Source organism: Saccopteryx bilineata, chromosome 3 (genome assembly GCF_036850765.1).
Source record: "Saccopteryx bilineata isolate mSacBil1 chromosome 3, mSacBil1_pri_phased_curated, whole genome shotgun sequence".
Taxonomy (NCBI): Eukaryota; Metazoa; Chordata; class Mammalia; order Chiroptera; family Emballonuridae; genus Saccopteryx; species Saccopteryx bilineata.
This window is the reverse complement of record NC_089492.1, coordinates 312,802,952-312,829,415: the sequence shown is the minus strand read 5'-3', so window position 1 is coordinate 312,829,415 and position 26,464 is coordinate 312,802,952. Positions and strand designations below refer to the sequence as shown.

At 40.9% G+C, this 26,464-nt stretch overlaps 1 protein-coding gene across 1 annotated transcript; it reads left to right on the top strand.

Moving 5' to 3' along the window:
* Positions 1 to 352: 352 nt before the first annotated feature.
* LOC136330193 (insulin growth factor-like family member 3) lies at positions 353 to 19,904 on the top strand. The gene is made up of 3 exons (XM_066266687.1): positions 353 to 377; positions 19,438 to 19,491; positions 19,630 to 19,904. Exons 1-3 carry the CDS (start codon positions 353 to 355, stop codon positions 19,902 to 19,904), a joined length of 354 nt encoding a protein of 117 aa, XP_066122784.1.
* The last annotated feature ends 6,560 nt before the right edge of the window (positions 19,905 to 26,464 follow it).

Sequence of the window (26,464 nt, the reverse complement as noted above, 5' to 3'; positions counted from 1 at the left end):
TTGTTCATTGATTACTTTCTCATATGTGCCTTGGCCAGGGGGATACAGCAGACTGAATGATCCCTTGCTCAAGTCAGTAACCTTTGAGCTCAATCCAGCGACCATTGGGTCATGTTTATGATCCCACACTCAAGCCAGCAACCCTGCACTCAAGCTGGTGAGCCCATGCTTAAGCCAGTGACCTCGGAATTTCAAACCTGGATCCTCTGTGTCACAGTCCAAAGCTTTATTCATTGCACCACCACCTGGTCAGGCAAAGTTTGCATCTTAATAAGGGCTCTGGAATCTTATCCTGCACTCCCCATTTTACAATTCTCTCAAGTTATAACACTTGACAAAACCTAGTCAAATGATGGAGGAATCTTACACACTCACAGGTAAGCTGCTGACTTCTAAGAAGCCTTCCTCTGGGTTTCCTTTCCTCTGAGTCTTAGCTCTAGTATGGATAACAGTCTGTATATGAATGTTAGAAGCTAGCAAACTCCAAGGTGAGGTATATACAGTCCAAGGATACTTTTTCTTACATTTCTATTTTATTATGCATTCATTTTGTAACAGTTGGTCTCATAAAAAATGTGCGAAAGACAGGTCTCAACACAAATCTTCTTTCTGGCACTCAAATCTTTTTTTCAGATTTTAACTTAGCTTATTTGTTTATTTCTGTGACATTTCTCTACTTCTTACAAGGGAAGGAAAGAAGCAGACACTCTGAAGCAACTTCAAGTTGCTGAGAGACCAACAGGGCCCCACCTAGTTCTTCCTGGTGTTCTTTTACTTATTTACCAGAGGGAGGCGCTGTATCCCCACAGAAAGGCAATCTCCTTAGTATCTAAGTTCCTCCCCCAAGTTGACCTCTTCAGGCTCTCTCCCAGTTCACTAGCAACATAGGGCTTCATTTTTAAGAAGGAGAAAACACTCTTAACTGAAGAATGAACCTGACAGACCTGTTTCTGGAGAAGAGAGCTTTTAGCTCTCCTCCACCCCAAATGAGGGTGATAATGACTGATTTTATTGACATATAATTGACATATAACATTTTGTAAGTTTAAGGTGTTTAGTGTGTTGATTTAATACATTTATATATTGCAATATGGTTGCCACTGTAGCAATGGCTATCACCTGTATCACCTCATATAACTGTGATTTTCTTTTGTGGTGGGAACAATTAAGATCTAGTCTTTTAGCAATTTTGATGTTTATAATACTGTATTAAAAATACAGTATTAAAGTACATGTGTTACAAATAAATAATCAACTATTAAAAACATCAAGGTATTATATCACAGTATTATAAACACAGATTATGACAAATAATATAAATTAATAATACAGTAATACAAATTACAAACAAATAACACTATGGTGGCAATTGTATAAATTACTTCAAAATTTTTTGAAGTGATTTTTTTTTTTATCAGGATGTAGCGAGAATGGGCATTGTTATCTCTAATTATTGGCCTTTATTGTTGAAACTATAGCAGGTGTATGTGACTATGCTCTTGATTTTTTTTTCTTTTCTTTTTTTTTTTTTTACAGAGACAGAGAGAGAGTCAGAGAGAGGGATAGACAGGGACAGACAGACAGGAATGGAGAGAGATGAGAAGCATCAATCACTAGTTTTTCAGTGTGCATTGCGACACCTTAGTTGTTCATTGATTGCCCTCTCATATGTGCCTTAACCGTGGGCCCCCAGCAGACCGAGTAACCCCTCGCTCGAGCCAGCAACCCTGGGTCCAAGCTAGTGAGCCTTTGCTCAAACCAGATGAGCCCGCGCTGAAGCTGGCGACCTTGGGGTCTCAAACCTGGGTCCTCGGCATCACAGTCTGACACTCCATCCACTGCGCCACCACCTGGTCAGGCGCTCTTGATTTTCTTAGTAAGAAAATTTAGAAAACTCATTGTTCTGTCTTGGTTACTGATTAAGTCAGAGAAGCTGAAGCACCATTTTTTTTCTCATTTTCTGTTTAAGTCATAAATCAATTGAAGAATGCATTAAAGATCATTTTGAACATTGTCTGATCTCACGACGAAGCTGGGAAGACTCATTTCTAGGAAGTCAACTGCAGTTATGGTAGATGGTATTCAGCATTATTATTTTGACCAATGAGGAGGAAGAGGCTTTTAGGCAACCTGGAATACGAGCATGGGCAAACTTGTTGTTATAAGAATGGTTTCCCCATGGGGTTTAGTCAGACGTAGGTCTGACAATTCATGAGGAAAACTCTCTAGATCATTTCTAATCTACAGGCTATCATAATCTGAGTTCTATTATTTCTGTTGTGCCTCTTTTTTCTTTATTTGTTAGAACATTTACATGATAAAAAGAGAAACAACAATAATTCAATAGCAAATATTTGGCTCATAATATGTGCCTAAAAGTTTTGTTAATAGTGGGAAAAAATAGTGTTTTGGATTTCTTCAGATAAATACCTAGAAGTGGTATTGCTGGGTCATAAGATAGTTTTTTACTTTTTTTTCTTCTTTTCCAAGTGAGAGGAGGGGAGATAGAAAGAGAGACTCCTGCATGTGCCCCAGCCGGGATCCACCTGGGCTGGTGCTTTGCCCATCTGGGGCCATGCTTGCAATGGAATTTTTTGTAGTGCCTGAGGTGGAGGCTCCATGGAGCCATTCTTAGTGCCAGGGACCAATGCGCTTGAACCAATTGAGTCATGGTTGCGGGAGGGGAAGAGAGAGAGAGAAAGAGAGAAAGGTGAGGGGGAGGGATGAAGAAGCAGATGGATGCTTCTCCTGTGTGCCCTGACTGGGATTTAAACCTGGGCCATTCACATGCCTGGCCGATGCTCTACCACTGAGCCAACTGACCAGGGCTGTTTTTGCTTTTTAAAATTATTTTTATTTATTCATTTTAGAGATGAGAGGAAGAGAGAGAGAGAGAGAGAGAGAGAGAGAGAAAGAGAGAGAGAGAGAAGGTGGGGAGGAGCAGGAAGCATCAACTCCCATATGTGCCTTGACCAGGCAAGCCCAGGGTTTCAAACCGGTGACCTCAGCATTCCAGGTCAAGGCTTTATCCACTGTGCCACCACAGGTCAGGCTGTTTTTGCTTTTTTGAGGAAACTTTACACTGTTTTTCATAGTGGCTGCACCAATTTGCAATCCCACCAACATTACGTAAAGGTTTTCTCTTCTCTGGATCTTCACTGACACTTGTTGTTTGTTGATTTATTGATAAAACACAAAACACTAATTGAAAAACATATCTGCAGCCCTATGTTCATTGCAACATCATTTACCATAGCAAAAATATGGAAACAAGCTAAGTGTCTATTAATAGACATGGGTAAAGAACAGGTGGCATACACAGTGGATTATTACTAGGCAATAAAACAGAATGAGATCTTACCATTTGTGACAACATGGATGTACATAAAGGGTATTATGCAAAGTGAAATAAGAGGGTCAAAGAAAGACAAATGCCATATGAAATCACTTATATGTGAAATCTAAAGAAAAATAAACAAGAAACCAGAAACTGACTTGTAGATACAGAGAGGAGACTGACGGTTGTCAGATAGAAGGTAGTTTTGGGGAACTGCATAAAAAAAGGTAAAGGGAATAAGAAGTACAAATTGGTGGTTACAAAAATAGTCATGGGGATGTAAAGTACAGTATAAGGAATACAGTAAATAATATTGTAGTAATTTTGTATGGTGCCAGGTGGTACTAGATTTATTGGGAGCGTCAGTTTTTAAATTATATGAATTTCTAACCACTGTACTGTACAACTAAAACTGATATAATATTGGATGTTAACTGTAATTGAAAAAGAGGGGTAGCTAGTAAAGAATCAGTGTCATCATTATAGTGAATAACTAAAGCATCATTTTCTAATAAATGCAAAAGATTAGGAGACTTTAAATTTTACTTTTCTTTTTAGTCCAGGAGGGGAATGTATAATTTCTATATAGATGTAGTGGGGAGAGAAGTATAAGGATGTAAATCAGTTTCATTTTCTAATCCTATTTTATCCCATATCTGCTTATTTTTAAACAGGTATATTTATTGATTTAACAAAGTCTTATAGCAAAAGCTCCAGACATTACTATCAAAATACAATGAGAGACTGCAATGAAGTGGAAGGGAGCTAAAAGCTCTCTTTTCCAGGAACAGGCCTGTCTACGTTCATTTCTTAGTTAGAATGTTTTTTCCTTCGTGAAAATGAGGCCCTGCATTGCTAGTGAACTGGAAGAGAGCCTGGAACAGTGGATAAAGCATCAACCTGGGACACTGAGGTCCCAGGTTCAAAAGCCTGAGGTCACTGGCATGAGCACGGGCTCTTCTGGGTTAAGCACAGGGTCCTGGTTTGAGTGTAGGATCATCAACATGACTCCATGGTCTCTGGCTTGAGCCCAAAGGTTTCTGGCTTGAAGTCCAAGGTCACTGGCTTGAGCAAGGGGTCACTGGCTCATTTTGAGCCCTCCCCCCTACCTCTGTCAAGGCATGTATGAGAAACAATCAATGAACAACTAAAGTGACACAACTATGAGTTGATGCTTCTCATCTCTCACCCTTCCTCTCTCCTTCTCTCTCTCTTCCTCTGTCACAAAAAAAAGAAGAAAAGAGAGAGATAAAGAAATCTATAATTAGAAATTCTTTTTTATAAAATGAGAGAAACAGAGAGAGGGACAGACAGACAAGAAGGGAGGGAGATGAGAAGCATCAATTCTTTGATGCAGTACCTTAGTTGTTCATTGACTACTTTCTCATATGTGACTTGATGGGGGAGGCCCAGCTGAGCCAGTGACTCCTTGCTCAAGCCAGTGACCTTGGGCTCAAGCCATCGACCATGGGGTCATGTCTATGATCCCACACTCAAGCCAGTGACCCTGTGCTCAAGCTGGATGAGCCTGCACTCAAGCTGGTGACCTTGGGGTTTCGAATCTGGGACCTCCGTGTCCCTGTCCAACACTCTATCTGTTGCACCACCCCTGTCAGGCTTCACAAATAGATTTAATAACATATCTAATAAAATGATTCCCTCTGTCACTGTGTAACTCAGAGGGAATTCTAATATGGGAATTATTTTTCCCAGTAAATTATTTTACAGTTTGTATTGTTGCTTTCCTGCAAAGAAGAGCCTTAATCCAGTGTGAGACCTTACAAATTAATACAAATACATATTTATATCCTTGAGATGGTGGCCTTTGGGTAAAATCCATCTACAATATCTCAAAAAACCCAAAGAGTAAAGGAAATGCTCCTGGAGCCCATGAAGGGGCTTTCCAGAGTTCTCTTTAGACCTTGCGAGCCCTTTGGGAAGGCTTTCAGTAATACTGTTTCCACGATTACATTATTTTATCAGGCCCCAGTAGGTCAATTCATGTGTATATTTACATACCAGTAACTGAGCTCCATAGACACAGAATGGGTCTTTTATTAGGTCCAATCTGTAGTTGCTGATTACTATGAAAATTTCCACCTTTTATTACTACTGTATATCCATTTTTCTTTCTCTGTGCCAGTTTTCTGAAATTTTATGAGAGTTGTTTTATTTGTGTGTGTGTGTCCTATGGGATAGATCTGTGATGGTGAACCTATGACATGCGTGCCATTTTCGATAACATGCAGCCACATACCAGAAAAGTATGCGGCTGCATGCCGAGAAGGACGTTTCATCCTTGGCTCCTGCACAGCAGGTGTAGTAGCCGAGGATAAAACATTTGCCGTAGTGTAGACACTCTGTGCCAGAGGTCTGTAGGCCAAAACAACAGAACTCCGGCACAGAGCATCTAGTTCTGGGACTTCCAGTTAGGCAGTTAGGGGATCTTTGACCTCACTTCCAGCCAGTGGAGCAGGGAGCAGCGGAATGCCACGGGGGATGCATCTCTGGGGGCCTTGTGATTGCCATCACCAGCAACCACATAACCACAGCAACCATCAGCCTATCTACTTTTCTGGGGTGTTGTGGATTTCTAATTGACTGAGATAAGAAAGGGGGAGGCTGGGAGAGGCAAGGGCCTGTGCTATGGGTGCCGTTTCCCACCATTAGAAATAGCGGCAGCCATCTTAATTTACATAAGATACAACTTGCAGAATTTCAAGACAGCATCTGGGCTCAGGTGTTTGTCGACTTGAGGTCAAAGCTTGAGAATCTGGAAAGGTGCCGCTTGGAGAATCAAGAGGAGTGCCACTGCGAACAGGAAATTTGGAGTGCCTGAAACCGATTACTAGACACTTTTAGCACCCTGAAAAATATAGCAATGGCTTTACTCACAACTTTTCCCTCTACATACTTTTGTGAGACCTTATTCTCAGTGTTAAATAATATCAAAACCAACAAAAGAAACAGATTGACAGATGAAGTTAGTAGTGCTTGCTTGGGCTTGAAGTGTACAAAATACCAACCTTCAATTGAAGATTTAGCCAATGAAATTCAGCAACAAAAAAGTCACTAATAGGCAGGTTAGTTAAAGAATTCCCCCTCCCCCTCACTTATCTTAGTTCACGGTACCCCAAACAAGTTAAATAACATCAAGACCAACAAAAGAAACCAATTGACAGATGAACAAAGAAGTCACTAAGCAGGTAAGTTAAATAATTAGTTTTTGGTTTATTAAATACAGTTATATATTACAATTATACATTTTTGTTATTTAAACTATAAATATAATGAAATTATGGTTTTTCTCTTGAAGTGACACACCACCTGAGTTATGCTCGGTTTTTTGGCGAATTTTGACACACCAAGCTCAGAAGATTGCCCATCACTGGGATAGATATTTTCACATCTGAATAATTGCATCATTTAGGGCTGCTTGTTGGCAGCATTGTATGCCAATTGATTTCCAGTTAAAGACCTGTTTTCCTTTGACTCATGCACATCAAGGGTGAACATCCTAGCAGGAGGAATAAGCATCAGGTCCCGCCCTTCCCCTCACTCTCATCATGCTGGGTGTTGCAGTTCTGATTCTCATTTACTCAAGGCCAAAGATAGCAGCTTGTCTGTGGGAATCTGTAGACACTTGTTACATAAAACAAATTCTAATTTATAACTTAACTGCTACCTTCAATTCCTGTAACAAAGGAACAGACTCCCACATTTAGATATGCCAACTCTGAAATATACCGTATTTCCCCATGTATAAGACGACCCCATGTACAAGATGCACCTTAATTTTGGGGCTCGAAATTTGAAAAGAAAATGTATTACATAAAGTTATTGAACCCAAGTTTTATTCATCATAAAATTCATACAATTCTTCATCACTGTCAAAATTTCCATCCATTAGCTTATCCTCATCTGTGTCTGATGACGAATCACTGTCTGCATATATTACCTCGCCCTCAGTTCCATCTATGGCAGTGGTCCCCAACCTTTTTTGGGCCACGAACCAGTTTAATGTCAGAAAATATTTTCATGGACCGGCCTTTAGGGTGGGACAGAAAAATGTATCGCTTGACTGAGACAAGCGTCAAGAGTGAGTCTTAGACGGATGTAACAGAGGGAATCTGGTCATTTTTATATTTCTCTGAAGTTGGAAATGGGGAGGCAGTCAGACAGACTCCTGCATGCGCCCGACCGGGATCCACCTGGCATGCCCACCAGGGGGCGATGCTCTGCCCATCTGGGGCATTGCTCTGTTGCAACCAGAGCCATTCTAGTGCCTGAGGCAGAGGTTATAGAGCCATCCTCAGGGCCCGGGCCAACTTTGCTCCAATGGAGCCTTGGCTGCAGGAGGGGAAGAGAGAGACAGAGAGGAAGGAGAGGGGGAGGGGTAGAGAAGCAGATGGGTGCCTCTCCTGCGTGCCCAGGCCGGGAATGGAACCCAGGTCTTTTGCACGCCAGGCTGACATTCTACCACTGAGCCAACCAGCCAGGGCCGGAATCTGGTCATTTTTTAAAAAAAATTTTATTTATTTATTTTTTACAGAGAGAGTGAGTCAGAGAGAGGGATAGACAGGGACAGACAGACAGGAACGGAGAGAGATGAGAAGTATCAATCATTAGTTTTTCATTGTGCGTTCCAACACTTTAGTTGTTCATTGATTGCTCTCTCACATGTGCCTTGACCGCAGGCCTTCAGCAGACCGAGTAACCCCTTGCTGGAGCCAGCGACCCTGGGTTCAAGCTGGTGGGTTTTTTCCTCAAACCAGATGAGCCCGCACTCAAGCTGGCGACCTTGGGGTTCTGAACCCGGGTCCTCTGCATTGCAGTCCGATGCTCTATCCACTGTGCCACCGCCTGGTCAGGCAATCTGGTCATTTAAAAAAAATAAAACATCGTTCAGACTTAAATATAAATAAAATGGAAATAATGTAAGTTATTTATTCTTTCTCTGTGGACCGGTACCAAATGGCCCACGGACCAGTACCGGTCTGTAGCCCGGGGGTTGGGGACCACTGATCTATGGCATTTAAAATGCCACACTTCTACAACCACTGTATAAGATGCACCCAGTTTTTAGACCCCAAATTTTTTGAGAAAATGTGCGTCTATACATGGGGAAATACAGTATGTGGCCTTTAATCAGATATTATCTGAGCAAATTGTGCTGAGAACTCTCAACCCCCTCCTTTGGATTCCTTTGTTCTATTCTGTTCATTCCATCCTCCTTCTCCCTCCTTGTAAGAACCCCTGCCTGCACCAAGAGGGGAGATGGGTTTTTGAGGACAAGAGTCCCCCCATCTTCTCAGGGGGCTGGCACTTGAATAAACATCTTTCCTTCTCACCAGCACCTGTGTCATGTAATTGGTGTTCATGGTGACAGGAGGCCAGGTCTGTGGGTCATTTATCTGATCTCACTAACACATCATGGCCGACCAGGAAATCTGATGCAAGGAACATGCTGGAAGAATAGCAAGTGAAAAATTACTGTCAGCCCAGTTCTGTGGCTGTGCTGGATCTGAAAACAATCCAGCCTCGGGGAGAGCTCGCCTCCACAGGTTTTCTAGTTTCAGGTAGACACTATCGCTGCCTGCAACTCCTGATTCTTGCTCTTCTACATTCTGGTATCAATGATGTAACCTTCCATGGTGCTTCAGTTATCCCCGAAGTTCTGACCTCCACTCTCACCCAAGTCAATAATTTCCAGATTCATTAAAAAGTGTCTCCAAAGATGGCAGCAAATACTAAAACTCAATGTGAACCCTGGATATGTGTGGAGTGAGTATAGGACACAGCTGGGCAGGATACGTCAATGCTGTGTGTGTGTGTGTGTGTGACAGAGAGAGAGATATGAACAGATCCCACTGATTCTGTTTCTCTGGAGAACTCCAGCTGATGTAGCGCCCATAGTATGTTGGTCTATAGGTTATCTTTTTATTTTGTAATTCTCTGTCACTTTCATTCCAGTCTGACAGGGCTCTGTTAGCACAACTTTCTCAAAATATAAATATTCTATAAATTTTATGAGTGGGGCTCACCCATTAAACAAAACCCACACTGCATGACTCTTTAATACAGGCCTTTGTTTGTACCTGGAGATACCTTTGTGGTATGATTACCTTAAAATTCTTAGAGGCCCTTTATTTCATTTATTTATTGTTTTGAGAGAGACAGAAACAGAGAGAGACAGGAACATCGATTTGCTCCTGTGTGATCCCTGTCTGGGAAATCGAACAGGCAACCTTCCCTCTCCAGGACGACTCTCCAGCCAACTGAGCTATCTGCCCAGTACTTAATTTTTATTGATTTTTAGAGAGACAGAGAGAGAAGAAGGAAGAGAGAGGGGGAGGTGGGAGGGGTGCAATTGTTGTTCCACTTAGTTGTGTGTTTTTTGGTTGCTTCCCCTGTCTGCCTTGACCAGGGATCAAATCTGCAACCTTATTTCAAGATGATGTTTTACCAACTGAGCTAACCAGCCAGGGTCAGAGGCCCTTTAGTTTAATTAGCAGGGTCCATAAAGTATGACCTGGAGACACTTAGAGGGCATTCTGTTTTGTTTGGTTTTTAATATTTCTATGCTTGTAGCAGTCATTGCTTCTGCCAAGAGGGGAAGCGTTGACTGATAAGAAGGTATTTTCAGGGGATACAAACTTTCTCTGAGACTACTGGTGTGTTGTTAGAATTGTTGACCTTATGTATGTATTATTGTTTACTCAAAAATTGAAATCACAGGGCCAGAATAACATAATTCTTTTCAAAGTTTCAATATAATATTATAATTAATTGAGTGCCTGCTCTGGGAAGTGTCCATTGCAAAGCCTCATGAGAAATGGTACACTGAAGATATCTACAACAGAGGAGTTGAAATAAGTCATGTATATCAAGTGACTTTGGCATAAGGCAGAAAGGGAAATGTGCCACATGAGAGGATTTTTTAAAACACCATCAGTGCTCAAGTCAGAGTAAAGATGTGAACTTGGCCTGACCTGTGGTGGCACAGTACATAAAACATCAACTTGGAATGTTGAGGTCACTGGTCGCTTGCCTGGTCAAGGCACATATAAGAGCAATTACTATGAGTTGATGCTTCCTGCTCCTCTCCCCTCCTTTCTCTCTCTCTCCTTTCTTTAAAATCAATAAATAAAATCTTCAATGCCTAACCAGGTGGTGGTGCAGTGGATAGAATGTCGACCTAGGATGCTGAGGTCCCAGGTTCAAAACCCTGAGGTCTCCAGCTTGAGTATAGACTCATCTGTCTTGATCGTGGGTTCACCAGCTTCAGCATGGGGTTGCAGGCTTGAGCATGGGATCATAGACATGACCCCATGGTCTCTAGCTTGAGCCCAAAGGTTGCTGGCTTGAAGCCCAAGGTCACTGGCTTGATATGAGAAAGCAATCAATGAACAACTAAAGTAACCCCAACTAAGAGTTAATGCCTCTCATCTCTCTCCCTTCCAGTCTGTCTCTGTCTGTCTCTTTCTTGCTAAAAATTAATTAATTAAAATAAAATCTTTAAAAAGAAATAGATATGGGCCCTGGCCGTTTGGCTCAGTAATCAAGTGTTGGCCCAGTGTGTCGACGTCCCAGGTTCAATTTTTAGTCAGGGCACACAGAATCATCTGCTTTTCTTCCCCTCCCTCTTCCCCTTCTCTTCCACTTCTCCTCTCACAGCCAGTGGCTTGATTGGTTCAAGCATTGACCTGAGCGCTGAGGTCAGCTCTGTTGATATGAGCATTGGCCCCAGATGGGGTGTTGCCCGGTGGATCCCAGTCGGAGCACATGAGGGAATCTGTCTCACTATCTCTCATCCTTTCAAAAAAAAAAAAAAAAAAGAAGATATGAAATGGGGTTGTTTTTCTTCATAACAAATATTTTCTGAAACTCTACTTTCATTTGAATGTGAGCTTCTATTTTTTTATCTTATTTTTATTAATTTTAAATGCAGTGACATTGATAAATCAGGGTACATATGTTCCGAGAAAACATCTCCAGATTATTTTGACCTTTGATTACGCTGCATACCCCTCACTCAAAGTCAAATCGTCCTCCGTCACCTTCTATCTGGTTTTCTTTGTGCCCCTACTTTCCCCCACCCCCACCCTCTCCTTCCTCGCCCCCTCCCACCCCTCTACCCCACTCCCTGTTACTATCACATTCTTGTCCATGTCTCTGAGTCTCATTTTTATGTCCCATCTATGCATGGGTTCATATAGTTCTTAGTTTTTTCTGATTTACTTATTTCACTCTGTATAATGTTATCAAGGTCCATCCATGTTGTTGTAAATGATCCGATGTCATCATTTCTTATGGCTGAGTATTATTCCATAGTATATATATACACCAAAGCTTTTTAATCCATTCGTCCTCTGACGGACACTTGGGCTGTTTCCAGATCTTCGCTATTGTGAACAATGCTGCCATAAACATGGGGGTGCATTTCTTCTTTTTAAATAGTGCTATGGTGTTCTTGGGGTATATATATAACAGTAGTATAGCTGGGTCAAAAGGCAGCTCGATTTTCAATTTTTTGAGGAATCTCCATACTGTTTTCCACAGTGGCTGCACCAGTCTGCATTCCCACCAGCAGTGTAGGAGGGTTCCCTTTTCTCCACATCCTCGCCAGCACTTTTCTGTGTTGTTTTTTGATGAGTGCCATTCTGACTGGTGTGAGGTGATATCTCACTGTGGTTTTAATTTGCATTTCTCTAATGATTAGTGATGTTGAGTATTTTTTCATATGCCTATTGGCCATCTGTATGTCCTCTTTGGAGAAGTGTCTATTCATTTTTTTCCCATTTATCAGTTCAGATCCTGAAACTGAGAGTGCTTATTACCTGAAGCTAAGTGGCAATTAAGGCAAGTTGGCAAATTGGGCCCTTGAATAGAAGCTGGTATCTGCATTCTTTTTTTATTTTTGTTTTTGACAGGGACAGGAAGAGAAAGTCAGAGAGAGGGACAGATAAAGACAGACAGATGGGAAAGGAGAGAGATGAGGAGCATCAGTTCTTTGTTGAGGCTACGTAGTTGTTCATTGATTGCTTTCTCATATGTGCCTTGAGGGGGGGTGCAAAGGGGGCTACAGCAGAGCCAGTGACACCTTGCTCAAACCAGCAACCTTGGGCTCAAGACAGCGACCATAAGGTTCTATGGTCTATGATCCCACATTCAAGCCAGTGACCCTGCGCTCAAGCTGGTGATCCAATGCTCAAGCCGGATGAGCCTGCGCTCAAGTCAGCGACCTTGGGTCATTGAACCTGGGTCCTCTGCATCTCAATTTGATGCTCTACCCACTGTGCCACTGCCTGGCCAGGCAGTATCTGCATTCTTATCAGGATAATCTGGTTTAATCACACAACTGTGTTCAGTAAAATCACCAAAGCACTCATACCCCACTATCACTTTTACCACACACAATTCCCTCTCATCAGACACGTCTGTCCCAGGTACTACACAGAAGAAGGCTTGCATCAGCTTGTCCAAAGATCAACCCCATTAGAAGAGCTCCCCTCTAACTGAGACCAATGCCCAGAACCACACTAATTAGGGTCTCAAACAGCCCAGAACAGAAGGCAGTCTCAGCTGTCTGAAGGACAGTCATGTACATGTGTATTCTACAAGGGAGGAGATCTAGGCTCATAGTGCGTTGCGATTTGGTCTAGTTCACACAAACACGAGTGGGAACTGGATCTGTTTGCCTCAAGAGCTGCATCCAGGGCCTCTTTTCTTTTCTGAGGATGCTGTGTGCTGAAAAGTGCAGAATGGCCAAATAAGTTATCAAAATCTTGATTTATTTTAAATACGCACATTTTAAAATTGATGTGATTAGTACACAAATATCTTGTAAAGTTTGGGTTGTTTAAAGGGTTTACAAAATTCTGGCTTGATGGTGCCCTGCAGGGGGGAGTTGGATGGTGCTGGGACAAGTGCCCAGTTGTAGGATGGACCTGGCCCATTGGTCAGCTCTCTCTGTGATGTAGAAGTCACCCCTTAAGCAAAGGAAACTAGTGAGCCCTTTTGAAAGTGTGAGGTCTGAGCCAGGTGCACCTCATGCTGGATCACCTGATAATCATGCCCTGTATGATTTTCCTTCATGGTCAGTTGCACAGTTTATTGAGGGCTTTCTATTTCAGTCAAGAATTTCTTGTTGTAGGCTGAGAATCAGCCCATTAAATTTAATTTCAAAGTAAAAAATAAGAAAATTATGAATAAAGAGCCAAGTTAATTAATTTAGGAAACAGGAAGATAGTTAGTTCCTTTGGGTCTGTGCTTCCAGCAGCTGTGCTGTGTCACTGGGAGGTGAGTGTCCACAGTTGGGACTCTTGTCAGGTGCATGGGCAGGAGGAGGCTTCATGAAAACCTGCCACGCAAATATCAACCCACACCAACTCCTGCCAAATTAAGAGAGGAGGGCTAATTCACATGCATGCACCACCACTCACGCTAAAGAGAAGGGAAAGGAGTCCCTACACTAACCATGAGTTTTACAAAGTTTTCAAGTCTCTACTTTTCTCTCTTATACCTTCCAGTCTATTTACTGTGACATGGGAGGAAGCCAGAAGACAATAGAGGGGCACAACTAATAATAACCCACTTATTATCTTGTGGCAATAACAGTGATGGTGAAAATAAAATAATAGAAATATGGACGGAGCCGTTCTTTGAACAATGGACTCTACAAGGTGCTCTTTCAGTCTATTTTATGAATTCCAGAGGTCTATCCTACGTTTACCTATTCCTCTTTTATTCTCCCTAGGAAGGTTTCTGCGGCCCCTACTCTTCTTCTAGATCACACTGCAACATCATAATTTTCCCTAAATAACTTTGAAGAATTGTAGATAGTGCAGGTGTGGAGGTGGATTTTGTGTGGGAGAAGAGGGACCTTTTACAATCCAGGGTCAAGAAGTATGGGAAGTCTAGGATGAGCTGGTGTTTGGTGGATGACAGACCAAGGAGTCTGACAGCTGAGTTTCCCCCTTGGCAGTGTTCACAGAAAGACACGTCACAGCTTTGAAAGGTTCCCTGGTGGTATATACCCTGAGTCCTGGAAATATCTGAGCATGTGGAAGTGAATTGAAATTAGTTCAGGAATACTTTACTAAATTTTTGACGTTCTCTTTCTTATATGAAACTATGACTCATCATACTCCTCCCTCTGGTGCTCTGTTGTAATGTGAAGAGCATAGGCACATAAATATACAGGGCACAGCATACAGTCCCAGACCTGGCCCTTCTGCTGCTCTGCCATGATCAAGAGACATGGAGCCAGAATCTTTGGTAAGGGGACCCCAGCTATAAGTCTAGCTTATGTGTTATCACACCCCTCTTGTGCCTCTAAACTTCAAACCTAATTCTCCATCCTATTCAATTCTTGGCTTCCCACCTCTTAATCACCCCCATGTTATCTGTGACTTTATCACAATCTCTCTCCTGACCTGCAAATTTTAGAGTTTTTACTCCTCCCAGAGCCTGCCCTTCATTTTCTCACCTGTTTAGTCCAGTCTCCTGACCCCCGAGTCAATCTCTGAGCTGGTCCCAGTAATGAAAGAGGCTTAACAACATCATCTTCCATACCTTGATCATGACCAGATGTTATACTCTCAACATTGTCTCATTTTCCCTTCTGCTTCTTTACTGCAGTCTTCCTTATGTCTTACTGAATTTACTGGGATGACATTGCTTCACAAAACCATGCAGGTTTCAGGTGCACTCCTGTGCTCTCACTCAGAAGGACTTACCTGTGAGAACAAGTGCAGGGAAGAGGGAGTAGACAACATGGAATAGGAAAGGGAGCTCCAGAAAGTCCTAGACTGATCTTTGCAGTGTCATCCAGCTCTGACTTCACCAGATACTGGACTGTGGATGTGCCAACTGGTGTTCAGGTATAGCGACCCCTACTGACCCTTGGAGTCAGGTTGTGGTGAGGGGGACATCCTTCCCTTTACTGAGTCCCAACTCTGTGGTTACAACTGCACCTGCCTCAAGCATTGTTTCCCCAAGTCCTTGAGCTCTCAGAGCAGGCTGTTGGGAGGCTGAAGGTCCAGGACATGAAGCCCCACTGCACCAGGGTCTATGCCCAAGTTAAGGCCCTATTCCAGTGCAGGCTCAGGGAGGAAGGAGCAATGCATGGAGTTCTGTCATCTATGTTCCATCCGGGTGAGCACTGCCTGCTGTGCTCATAACACTTCCTTTTGGGGAACTACATTTCATTTGTCTTCTTTATCTTTTTACTTACCTCCCCTCCCATCTTTTCTCTTTCTCCAGTGGAAGCTCAAGCAGTTATATTTCAGAATTGCTTTTTATCTAAGTTAGGAATCCAGCCAGAGTCCACCCCATACCCATTTAGCAGTTGCTTCCCATTTTCTCCTATCCCCAGCCCCTGGCAACCACCAATCTGCATTCTGTCTTGGATTTACCTATTACTGATTCATCAGATAAATGGAATCAATCATACCACATGTCATCTTTTATGTTACTTGCACCTTTGCGTAATATTGTTGAGGTTGATCCACATTGTAGAATTTACTAGTACTTCATTCATTCTTTTCTGTAGTTGAATAATATCCCATTGTATGTATATATCACAACTTGTTTATCTATTCATCTCTTAATGAACAAATGGGCTCTTCTTGTCTTTTGGCTATTTTAAATAATGCTGTCATTAAATGTATGTATAGTATATATTTATTTTAGTACTTGTTCTCAGTTCTTTTGGGTATGTACTTAGGAGCGAAATTGCTGAGTCAAATGATAATCCTCTGTTTACCTCTTTGAGAAACTGCCAAGCTATTTCAAGTCTCTAAACATTTTACATTCCTCTCAGCAATGTTGGAAGATTCAAATGTCTTGCATCCTCTCTAACTCTTTTATTTTCCATTAGACATCCTACTGAGTGTGAAATGATATCTTATTGTAGCTGTAATTTGCATTCTCTTGATGAATTGATGTCGAACTTTTTTCCATGTGCTTATTGGCCTTTTGTATATCCTTTTTGAAAAAAATTCTATTTAGATACTGTTAAATTGAATTATTTCTCTTTTTGTTATTGAGATTTAAGAGTTCTGAAATATATTCTGGATACTCATCCATTATCATATGCATGATTTGAAAAAATAATTTTTTGTGTGTGACAGAGACAGAGAGACAGAGAGAGGGACAGATAGGGACAGACAGACAGGAAGGGAGAGAGATGAGAAGCATCAATTCTTTGTTGCAGCACCTTAGTTGTTCATTGATTGCTTTCTCAAATGTGCCTAGACCATGGGGCTACAGCAGACTGAGTGACCCCTTGCTCAAGCCAGCGACCTTGGGTCCAAGCTGGTGAACCTTGCTCAAACCAGATGAGCCCGTGCTCAAGCTGGCAACCTCGGGGCCTTGAACCTGGGCTCTCTGTGTCCCAGTCAGATGCTCTATCAACTGCGCCATCACTTGGTCAGGCTGAAAATATTTTCTTCCACTAGGTAGATTGTTTTTCCACTTCCTTGATATTATTGTTTGCAATGCATAGGTTTTTAATTTTGTAAGGGATATTTTTCTTTGTTTCTTGTGCTTTTGATGTGATAGCTAAGAAAACAATTCCTAAACCATTATCATTAAGACTTATTTCATTGTTCTCTGCTAAGAGTTTTATAGCTTTAACTCTTATATTTAGGTCTATGACAAATTCTGAGCTAATCTTTGTATATCGAGAGAAGGATTTTTCTCTCCTTCTGCATTTCTCTTCCTTGTTTCTGTTTCCCCAGCACCATTTGTTGAAAAGACCATTCTTTCCCTCATTTAATTTCATCTGCACTTTTGTTGAAATATAATTAACCATAAATATAAGGGTTTATTTATGGACTCTTAATTCTATCCACTGATCTATATAAAAATGTGGGTATATATACTAAATATATGGATATATATACTGAATGTCAGTGCCACAGAGTCTTGACTACTGTATCTTTGCATTGTGCTTTAAAATCATGGAGTGTCATTTCAACAATTTTGTTTTTCTCTTTCAAGATTGTTTTGGCTATTTTGGGTTCCTTGCTTTTCAATATAGATTTTAAGATCAGCCTGTTAATTTTGCAGTCTTCCAATTTATGAACATGAAAGTATTTCAATTTATTTATATATCCTCTTCAATTTCTTTCAACAATGTTTTATTGTTTTTATTGCACAAACTTTGCACTTCTTTTGTTAAATTTATTCATGAGTATTTTATTTTTTGTCCTATTGCAAATAGAATTATTCTTCAAATTTCATTTTTAGGTGGCTCTTGTTCATGTATAGAATTCATTTTTATATGTTGATCTTGTATCTTGCAAGATTGCTGACTTTGTCAGTTAGTTCTATAGGGTCTCGGTAGCTTCCTTACAATATATTTTATTTATTTACTTACTAATTTAGAATTAAATTTAATGGGGTAACATTGGTCCATAAGAACACATAAGTTTCAGGTAAACATCTCAATAGCATCTGACCAGGTGGTGGCGCAGTGGATAGAGCGTCAGACTGGGATGCAGAGGACCCAGGTTTGAGACCCCGAGGTTGCCAGCTTGAGCACGGGCTCATCAAAAGCCCACCAGCTTGAACCCAAGGTCGCTGGCTCCAGCAAGGGGCTACTTGGTCTGCTGAAGGCCCGCGGTCAAGGCACATATGAGAAAGCAATCAATGAATAACTAAGGTATAGCAGCGCGCAATGAAAACCTAATGATTGATGCTTCTCATCTCTCTCCGTTCCTGTCTGTCCCTGTCTATCCCTCTCTCTGACTCACTCTCTGTCTCTGTAAAAAATTAAATAAATAAATAAATAAAAGGTGCATTTAAAAAAAAATCTCAATAGCATTTGACAAGATCATGTCATTTGTTAATAGAAATAGTTTTACTTCTTTTCCAATCTGAATGCCTTTTATTTTTTTCTGGTCTAATTTCTCTGGCTTACACTTCCAGTGCTATGTTGAACAGAGTGGTAAGAGTGAGTGTGCTGTCCTGTTCCTGATGTTAAGGAAAGAGCACTCAGTCTTTCACCATTAAGTATGATAAGCTGTGGGTGTCCTTGTGGATACCCTTTATTTATTTATTTTTTTCCATTTTTCTGAAGCTGGAAACAGGGAGAGACAGTCAGACAGACTCCCGCATGTGCCCGACCGGGATCCACCCGGCACGCCCACCATGGGGCGACGCTCTGCTCACCAGGGGGCGATGCTCTGCCCATCCTGGGCGTCGCCATGTTGCGACCAGAGCCACTCTAGCGCCTGAGGCAGAGGCCACAGAGCCATCCCCAGCGCCCAGGCCATCTTTGCTCCAATGGAGCCTTGGCTGCGGGAGGGGAAGAGAGAGAGAGGAAAGCGCGGCGGAGGGGTTGAGAAGCAAATGGGCACTTCTCCTGTGTGCCCTGGCCAGGAATCGAACCCGGGTCCTCCACACGCTAGGCCGACGCTCTACCGCTGAGCCAACCGGCCAGGGCCTGGATACCCTTTATTGGGCTAACGAAGTCTCTTCTATTAATAGTTTGCTCTTTTAAAAAAATTATGAGAATGCATATATTGTCAAATGCTTTTTATCATTTTAGATAATATATGTTTTTCCCTATATTATAGTCATGTGACTGCACCTGTAAAACACCTTCATGTCCCATATTTTTCCACATTTCCTTCATGTCTTCACTTCATTCACACTCATGGTGCCCGGAAGCTAAAGCACAAGCGAGCTCCAATTTTAAGATGTATTCAAGCCTAATCACATCCTCAAAGCAACCCTGCACCCAAATCCTCTCCTTATCAATCTAGCCTCAGCTTCTTTTCTTCTTCCTAATCACCTTCCTGATATCTTTAACACCTACTTTGCCCTTCTCCCAACTGGGAAACCTCACTGCATTTGTAGAATCCTAAACTCTGGTTCCAAGACTTTTCCCTGAATTCTCTCCCCTTTGAAGGGTCCACGCTGCTCAGGCTCAGCTGTCTGAACCTGTGTCAGGAACTAGACCCTATGCAGAGATGACCCCAAACCCAAACCTTCAGAGCAAATCTGGAACTAAGCCGTCCCCACATGGGCCTGCCCTCCCTGAGATCCACACTCCCAGACTCATCCTCAACCCTTTTCTTGTCTTCCAGCTCCTGTCTGCATATCAGTCTTCCTCCTCCTCCAGTGCTCAAAGGCAGGCACAGGTGAGTGCAGGATGGGTAAGAATGAAGAGGGATGAGGCTGCCCTTGGGAACTAGGACTGTGGTTCATAGAAGGCTCCAGATTTGGGGGGTAATGTTCGTACGTGGTCCTCTATGAATGCACTAACAATTTCTGTCCAGGGGCCCACATCAACTCTGGGCTGTGGCTGATCCAACGAGCACCCAAGTGTGGGAACCAGGTGTACAACCCCTTGAAACACTGTTGTGATGATGACACCATCCTGCCGCTGAACCGGACCCGCCTCTGTGGCCCCAACTGTACTTTCTGGCCCTGCCTTGAGCTCTGCTGTCCTGAGTCATTTGGCCCCCAGAAGAGGTTTGTCGTGAGGTTGAAGGTTCTAGGTATGAAGTCCCAGTGTTCTTCCTCTCCCATCTCCCGGGTCTGCACCAGGTAAGGACCTGCCTCACTCAAGGTGACAACAGAAAGGAGACTATGGCAGGGAGGGACTCTGGAGGCTGTGACTCTCCTGAGTGGGATCCCTGTTCTGCATCTCCCCATCCCTCTCTGGGTCTGCATCTTTTCTAAGCTCAGTCTTTGTCTCTCTCATTCTCTGAAGCTTATGAGGGACCACCAGCTAATCCTCCTGGAACCTGAAAACATGTGGCTATACAGACACATTCTAGGATACAAGGAGGAATGGGTGGGTGGCATGCTTTTCAGAAGATAAAAGCATATCTTAATGTCTGGTGAGGTTAAATGTGTTCTTTCTGAATTTCCGTTGTATCTTTGATTTTTTAACGAAAAGTTTATATATAAAAATTGGGTTTATAAGAAAGTTGTTAAAATACATATATATTTAAACTTGATTTTCCCTGGTATCCTTATGCTTCTTATCTTGGACTTAGATAAGCACTTAACACTTGGAAGTCTCCTAAAATCAAATAGGAGTTCCGTTGAATTTCAGAGACTTATGACCTTTGTTTCTAACACCCTATGGAAAGAACCTATTCTTACTAATTTTAAAATAACGTTGAAGGGGATAAATAGAAGAACATTCCCAGACACCCAAGAGCTGACCTAGTTTTTCAGCCAGGCCCTGATACTCTCCTGTTGAACATAAACAATTTCACAAAACATCAACATCAGGCAATGCCCTCTGTCACCATGATGGGTAAAGACAAAAAACAGAACACTATGGAGTCATGTCTGAACAAAAACAGAAACACTGTCCAAACCACAGAAATGACCAAACACCCCTGTCTTAGCTTAGATGAGTGACTGCTGTTTCCTAACCAATCACAGCTTTAACCTCACTCCAGTCTTGCTTCCTTCTAGGTAATACTTACTAAGATACTCAATCACAGAATTATCCCAGCTTCCTGACAGTATCCAAGCCAAACAAAGTACCCACTTCCTTAAACACTCATCAAAATAATCTAACAAATCTAAATCTTATAGTAAATCCTTCCTAATGTGCTCTCTCTTAGATGCTTACAGTTCCCCCTGGTGTGCAGTCTCCATCACTGCATCCAGCAATAAACTTGTTCAAACACAGGTGTGATTCTGCTACCTTTGGCTGGATGGTATTGACAAAAGGAAACGCCTTCCTTGTCTCCTCTTACATCAATTCATACCACTCATTGAGTGACAAGCAGCTTCAGCTTTGTCACTGTTTTAGTGTTAACCAAGCTTGCTTCTTATTAGGGATTCTGGAATCTTATCTTGCACTCCCCATTTTACAATTCTCTTAAGTTACAACACTTGACAAAACCTAATCAAATGATGGAGGAATCTTACACACTTATAGGCAAGCTGCTGACTTCTAAGGAGACTTTCTCTGGGTTTCCTTTCCTCTGAGTCTTTTTTTTTAAATAAATTTTTATTAATTTTAATGGAGTGACATCAATAAATCAGGGTACATATATTCAAAGAAAACGTGTCCAGGTTATCTTGTCATTCAATTATGTTGCATACCCATCACCCAAAGTCAGATTGTCCTCTGTCACCTTCTATCTAGTTTTATTTGTGCCCCTCCCCCTCCCCCTTCCCCTGTCCCTTCCTCCCCCCTAACCACCACACTCTTGTCCATGTCTCTTAGTCTCGTTTTTATGTCCCACCTATGTATGGAATCACACAGTTCTTGTTTTTTTTCTGATTTACTTATTTCATTCCGTATAATGTTATCAACATCCAACCATTTTGTTGGAAATGATCTGATATCATCATTTCTTATGGCTGAGTAGTATTCCATAGTGTATATGTGCCACATCTTCTTTATCCAGTCATCTATTGAAGGGCTTTTTGGTTGTTTCCATGTCTTGGCCACTGTGAACAATGCTGCAATGAACATGGGCTGCATGTATCTTTACGTATCAATGTTTCTGAGTTTTGAGCGTATATACCCAGTAGAGGGATTGCTGGGTCATATGGTAGTTCTATTTTCAGTTTTTTGAGGAACCACCATACTTTCTTCCATAATGGTTGTATTACTTTACATTCCCACCAACAGTGAATGAGGGTTCCTTTTTCTCCACAGCCTCTCCAACATTTGCTATTACCTGTCTTGTTGGTAATAGCTACTCTAACAGGTGTGAGGTGGTATCTCATTGTAGTTTTGATTTGCATTTCTCTAATAACTAATGAAGATGAGCATCTTTTCATATATCTGTTGGCCATTTGTATTTCTTCCTGGGAGAAGTGTCTGTTCATGTCCTTTTTCCTTTTTTTTTTTATTGGGTTGTTTGTTTGTTGTTGAGTTTTATGAATTCTTCATATATTTTGAATATTAGGCCCTTATCTGAGCTGTTGTTTTAAAATATCATTTCCCATTTTTTAGTTGGCTATCTGTTTATTTTGTTGTCAGTTTCTCTTGCTGAGCAAAAACTTCTTAGTCTGATGTTGTCCCATTCATTTATCTTTGCCTTTATTTCCCTTGTCTTTGGAGTGAAATTCATAAAATGGTCTTTAAAACCAAGGTCCATGAGTTTAGTACCTATGTCTTCTTCTACGTACTTTATTGTTTCAGGTCTTATATTTAGGTCTTTGATCAATTTTGAATTAATTTTAGTACAAGGGGACAAACTGTAGTCAAGTTTCATTCTTTTGCATGTGGCTTTCCAGTTTTCCCAGCACCATTTGTTGAAGAGGCTTTCTTTTCTCCATTGTGTGTTGTTGGCCCCTTTATCGAAAATTATTTGATCATATATATGTGGTTTTATTTCTGGACTTTCTATTCTGTTCCATTGGTCTGAGTGTCTATTTTTCTGCCAATACCATTCTGTTTTGATTGTTGTGGCTTTATAATATAGTTTGAAGTCAGGTATTGTAATACCCCCAGCTTCATTCTTTTTCCTTAGGATTGCTTTGGCATTTTGGTTTTTTATAGTTCCATATAAATCTGATGATTTTTTGTTCCATTTAAAAAAAATGTCATTGGAATTTTGATGGGAATTGCATTAAATTTGTATATTGCTTTAGGTAATATGGCCATTTTGAATATATTTATTCTTCCTATCCAAGAACAAGGACTATTTTTCCATCTCATTGTATCTTTTTTGATTTTCCTTAACAATGCTTTGTAGTTTTTGTTATATAGGTCCTTTACATTCTTTGTTATGTTTATTTCTAGGTACTTTATTTTTTTTTGTTGCAAATGTGAAGGGGATTATTTTTTTAAATTCAGTTTCTAGTGTTTCATTGTTGGCATATAGAGAGGCTATGGACTTTTGTATATTAATTTTGTATCCTGTGACCTTACTGTATTGGTTTATTGTTTCTAGTAATCTTCTTGTGGAGTCTTTGGAGTTTTTGATGTATAGGATCATATCATCTGCAAAAAGTGATACCTTTACTTCTTCTTTTCCGATATAAATGCCTTTTATTTTTTTATCTTGTCTGATTGCTCTGGCTAGAACTTCTAGCACCATGTTAAATAAAAGTGGAGAGATTAGACAACCCTGTCTTGTTTCTGATTTAAGGGAGAAAGTCCTCAGTTTTATGCCATTTAATATGATGTTAGCTAATGGTTTATCATATATGGCCTTTATCATGTTGAGATATTTTCCTTCTATACCCATTTTGTTGAGTGTCTTAAACATAAAGTTGTGTTGTATTTTATTGAATGCCTTTTCTGCATCTATTGATAAGATCATGTGGTTTTGTTCTTTGTTTTGTTGTTATGGTGTATTACATTAACCATTTTACGTATGTTTAACCATCCTTGAGATTCTGGGATGAATCCCACTTGATCATGATGTATTATTTTTTTAATATGTTGTTGTATTCGATTTGCTAGTATTTTGTTTAGTATTTTAGCATCTGTATTCATTAGAGATATTGGTCTGTAGTTTTTTTGTGTGTGTGCCATCCTTGCCAGGTTTTGGTATGAGGGTTATGCTGGTCTCATAAAATGTATTTGGAAGTATTGCTTCTTCTTCAATTTTTTGAAAGACTTTGAGTAGAATAGGAAACAAGTCTTCTTTGAATGTTTGATAGAATTCACTAGTATAGCCGTCTGGGCCTGGACTTTTATTTTTGGGGAGGTTTTTAATAGTTTTTTCTATTTCCTCCCTGCTAAGTGGTCTTTTTAGGCTTTCTGCTTCTTCATGACTCAGTCTAGGAAGGTTGTATTGTTCTAGAAATTTATCCATTTCTTCTAGATTGTTGAATTTGGTGGTATATAGTTTTTGTAGATTTCTACAATTCTTTGTATTATATATCTATGATGTCTGTGGTGATTTCTCCTCTTTCATTTCGGATTTTGTTTATATGAGTCCTTTGTCTTTTTTCCTTGGTGAGTTTTGCCAAGGGTTTGTCAATTTTGTTGATCTTTTTAAAGAACCAGCTCCTTGTTTTATTAATTTTTTCTATAGTTTTTCTGTTCTCTATTTCATTTATTTCTGCTCTGATTTTTATTATTTCCTTTCTTCAGCTGGTTTTTTTTTTTTTTTCATTTTTCCGAAGTTGGAAACAGGGAGAGACAGTCAGACAGACTCCCGCATGCGCCCGACCGGGATCCACCCGGCACGCCCACCAGGGGCGACGCTCTGCCCACCAGGGGGCGATGCTCTGCCCATCCTGGGCGTCGCCATGTTGCGACCCTCCTGGGTGTCGCCATGTTGCGACCAGAGCCACTCTAGTGCCCGGGGCAGAGGCCACAGAGCCATCCCCAGCGCCCGGGCCATCTTTGCTCCAATGGAGCCTTGGCTGCGGGAGGGGAAGAGAGAGACAGAGAGGAAGGCGCGGCGGAGGGGTGGAGAAGCAAATGGGTGCTTCTCCTATGTGCCCTGGCCGGGAATCGAACCCGGGTCCTCCGCACGCTAGGCCGACGCTCTACCGCTGAGCCAACCGGCCAGGGCTCTTCGGCTGGTTTTGAGTTGTCTTTGTTTTTTTTTTTTCTAGTTCGTTAAGGTGTGAAATTAAGTGGTTTACTTGGGCTCTCTCTTGTTTGTTCAAATAGGCCTGAAGTGATATGAACTTCCCTCTTATTACTGCTTTTGCTGCATCCCAGAGATTCTGATATGTCATATTGTCATTTTCATTTGTCTGTATATATCTTTTGATCTCTGCGCTTATTTCTTCTTTAACCCATTCATTTTTTAAAAGTATGTTGTTTAGTTTCCACATTTCTGTGGGATTTTTTCCCCTCTTTTTTTGCAGTTGAATTCTAGTTTCAAGGCTTTATGATCAGAAAATATGCTTGGTACAATTTTGATTTTTCTGAATTTGCTGATGTTATTTTTGTGGCCCAACATATGGTCAATTCTTGAGAATGTTCCATGTACACTAGAGAAAAATGTGTACTCTGTCACTTTGGGATGAAATGTCCTGTAGATGTCTATCATATCCAGGCACTCTAGTGTTTCGTTTAAGGCCAATATTTCTTTATTGATTTTCTGTTTGGATGAACGATCTAGAGCTGTCAGCGGTGTGTTGAGGTCTCCAAGTATGATCGTATTTTTGTTTATAGGTCAATAAGTAGCTGTCTTATATATTTTGGTGCTCCTTGGTTTGGTGCATATATATTAAGAAGTGTTATGTCTTCTTGATTCAGTGTCCCCTTAATCATTATGAAATGACCATTTTTGTCTCTGATTACTTTTGCTGTCTTGTAGTCAGTGTAGTTAGGTATGAGCATTGCTACACCTGCTTTTTTTTGGATGTTATTTGCTTGGAGTATTGTTTTCCAGCCTTTCATTTTGAATTTTTTTTTATCCTTGTTGCTTAGATGTGTTTATTGTAGGCAGCAAACAGTTGGATTTTCTTTTTTAATCCATTCTGCTACTCTGTGTCTTTTTATTGGTGAGTTTAATCCATTTACATTTAGCGTAATTATTGCCACTTGAGGGTTTTCTATTGTCATTTTATATATTTCTTTTTGTTAGTTTTGTATCTTGTTTGATTCTTCTGTTTTGTTTTTTTATTATTTGTTTTTGTTTGGTTTTAATCTATACTTCTTTCCTCTGTTATTTTCTTTTTCAAGTCATGTGCTTCTGTTGTGGTTTTTTCAGGGGTGGTTACCATTAAGTAATGGAAAGGGTACCTATCTTGTTCATTGTAGTACACTATCTTATGAGTGCTTCTGTATGCCATCGTTCTTTGCTACTGTTAATCTTCGTCCCCTCTCCTTTTTTGTTTTTGTTGTCACAGTTTAAATTTGGTTTTATTGTGTTCTTGGTGGAGCCTTTACTTGTGGTTTTGTTTTGTTTTGTTTTTTGTATCTGGTTGGAAAACCCTCTTTAGTATTTCCTGGAGTGGAGGTTTTCTGATGATAAATTCCCTCATCTTTTCTGTATCTGTCAATGTTTTTATTTCTTCTTCATATTTGAAGGATAGCTTTGATGGGTATAGTATTCTTGGCTGGAAGTTTCTCTCTTTCAGAACTTTAAATATTGGGCTCCAGTCTCTTCTAGCTTGTAGAATTTCTGCTGAGAAATCTGATGATAATCTAACAGGCCTTCCTTTATATGTTGTATTCTTCTTTTCCCTGGCTGCCTTGAGAATTTTTTTTTGTCA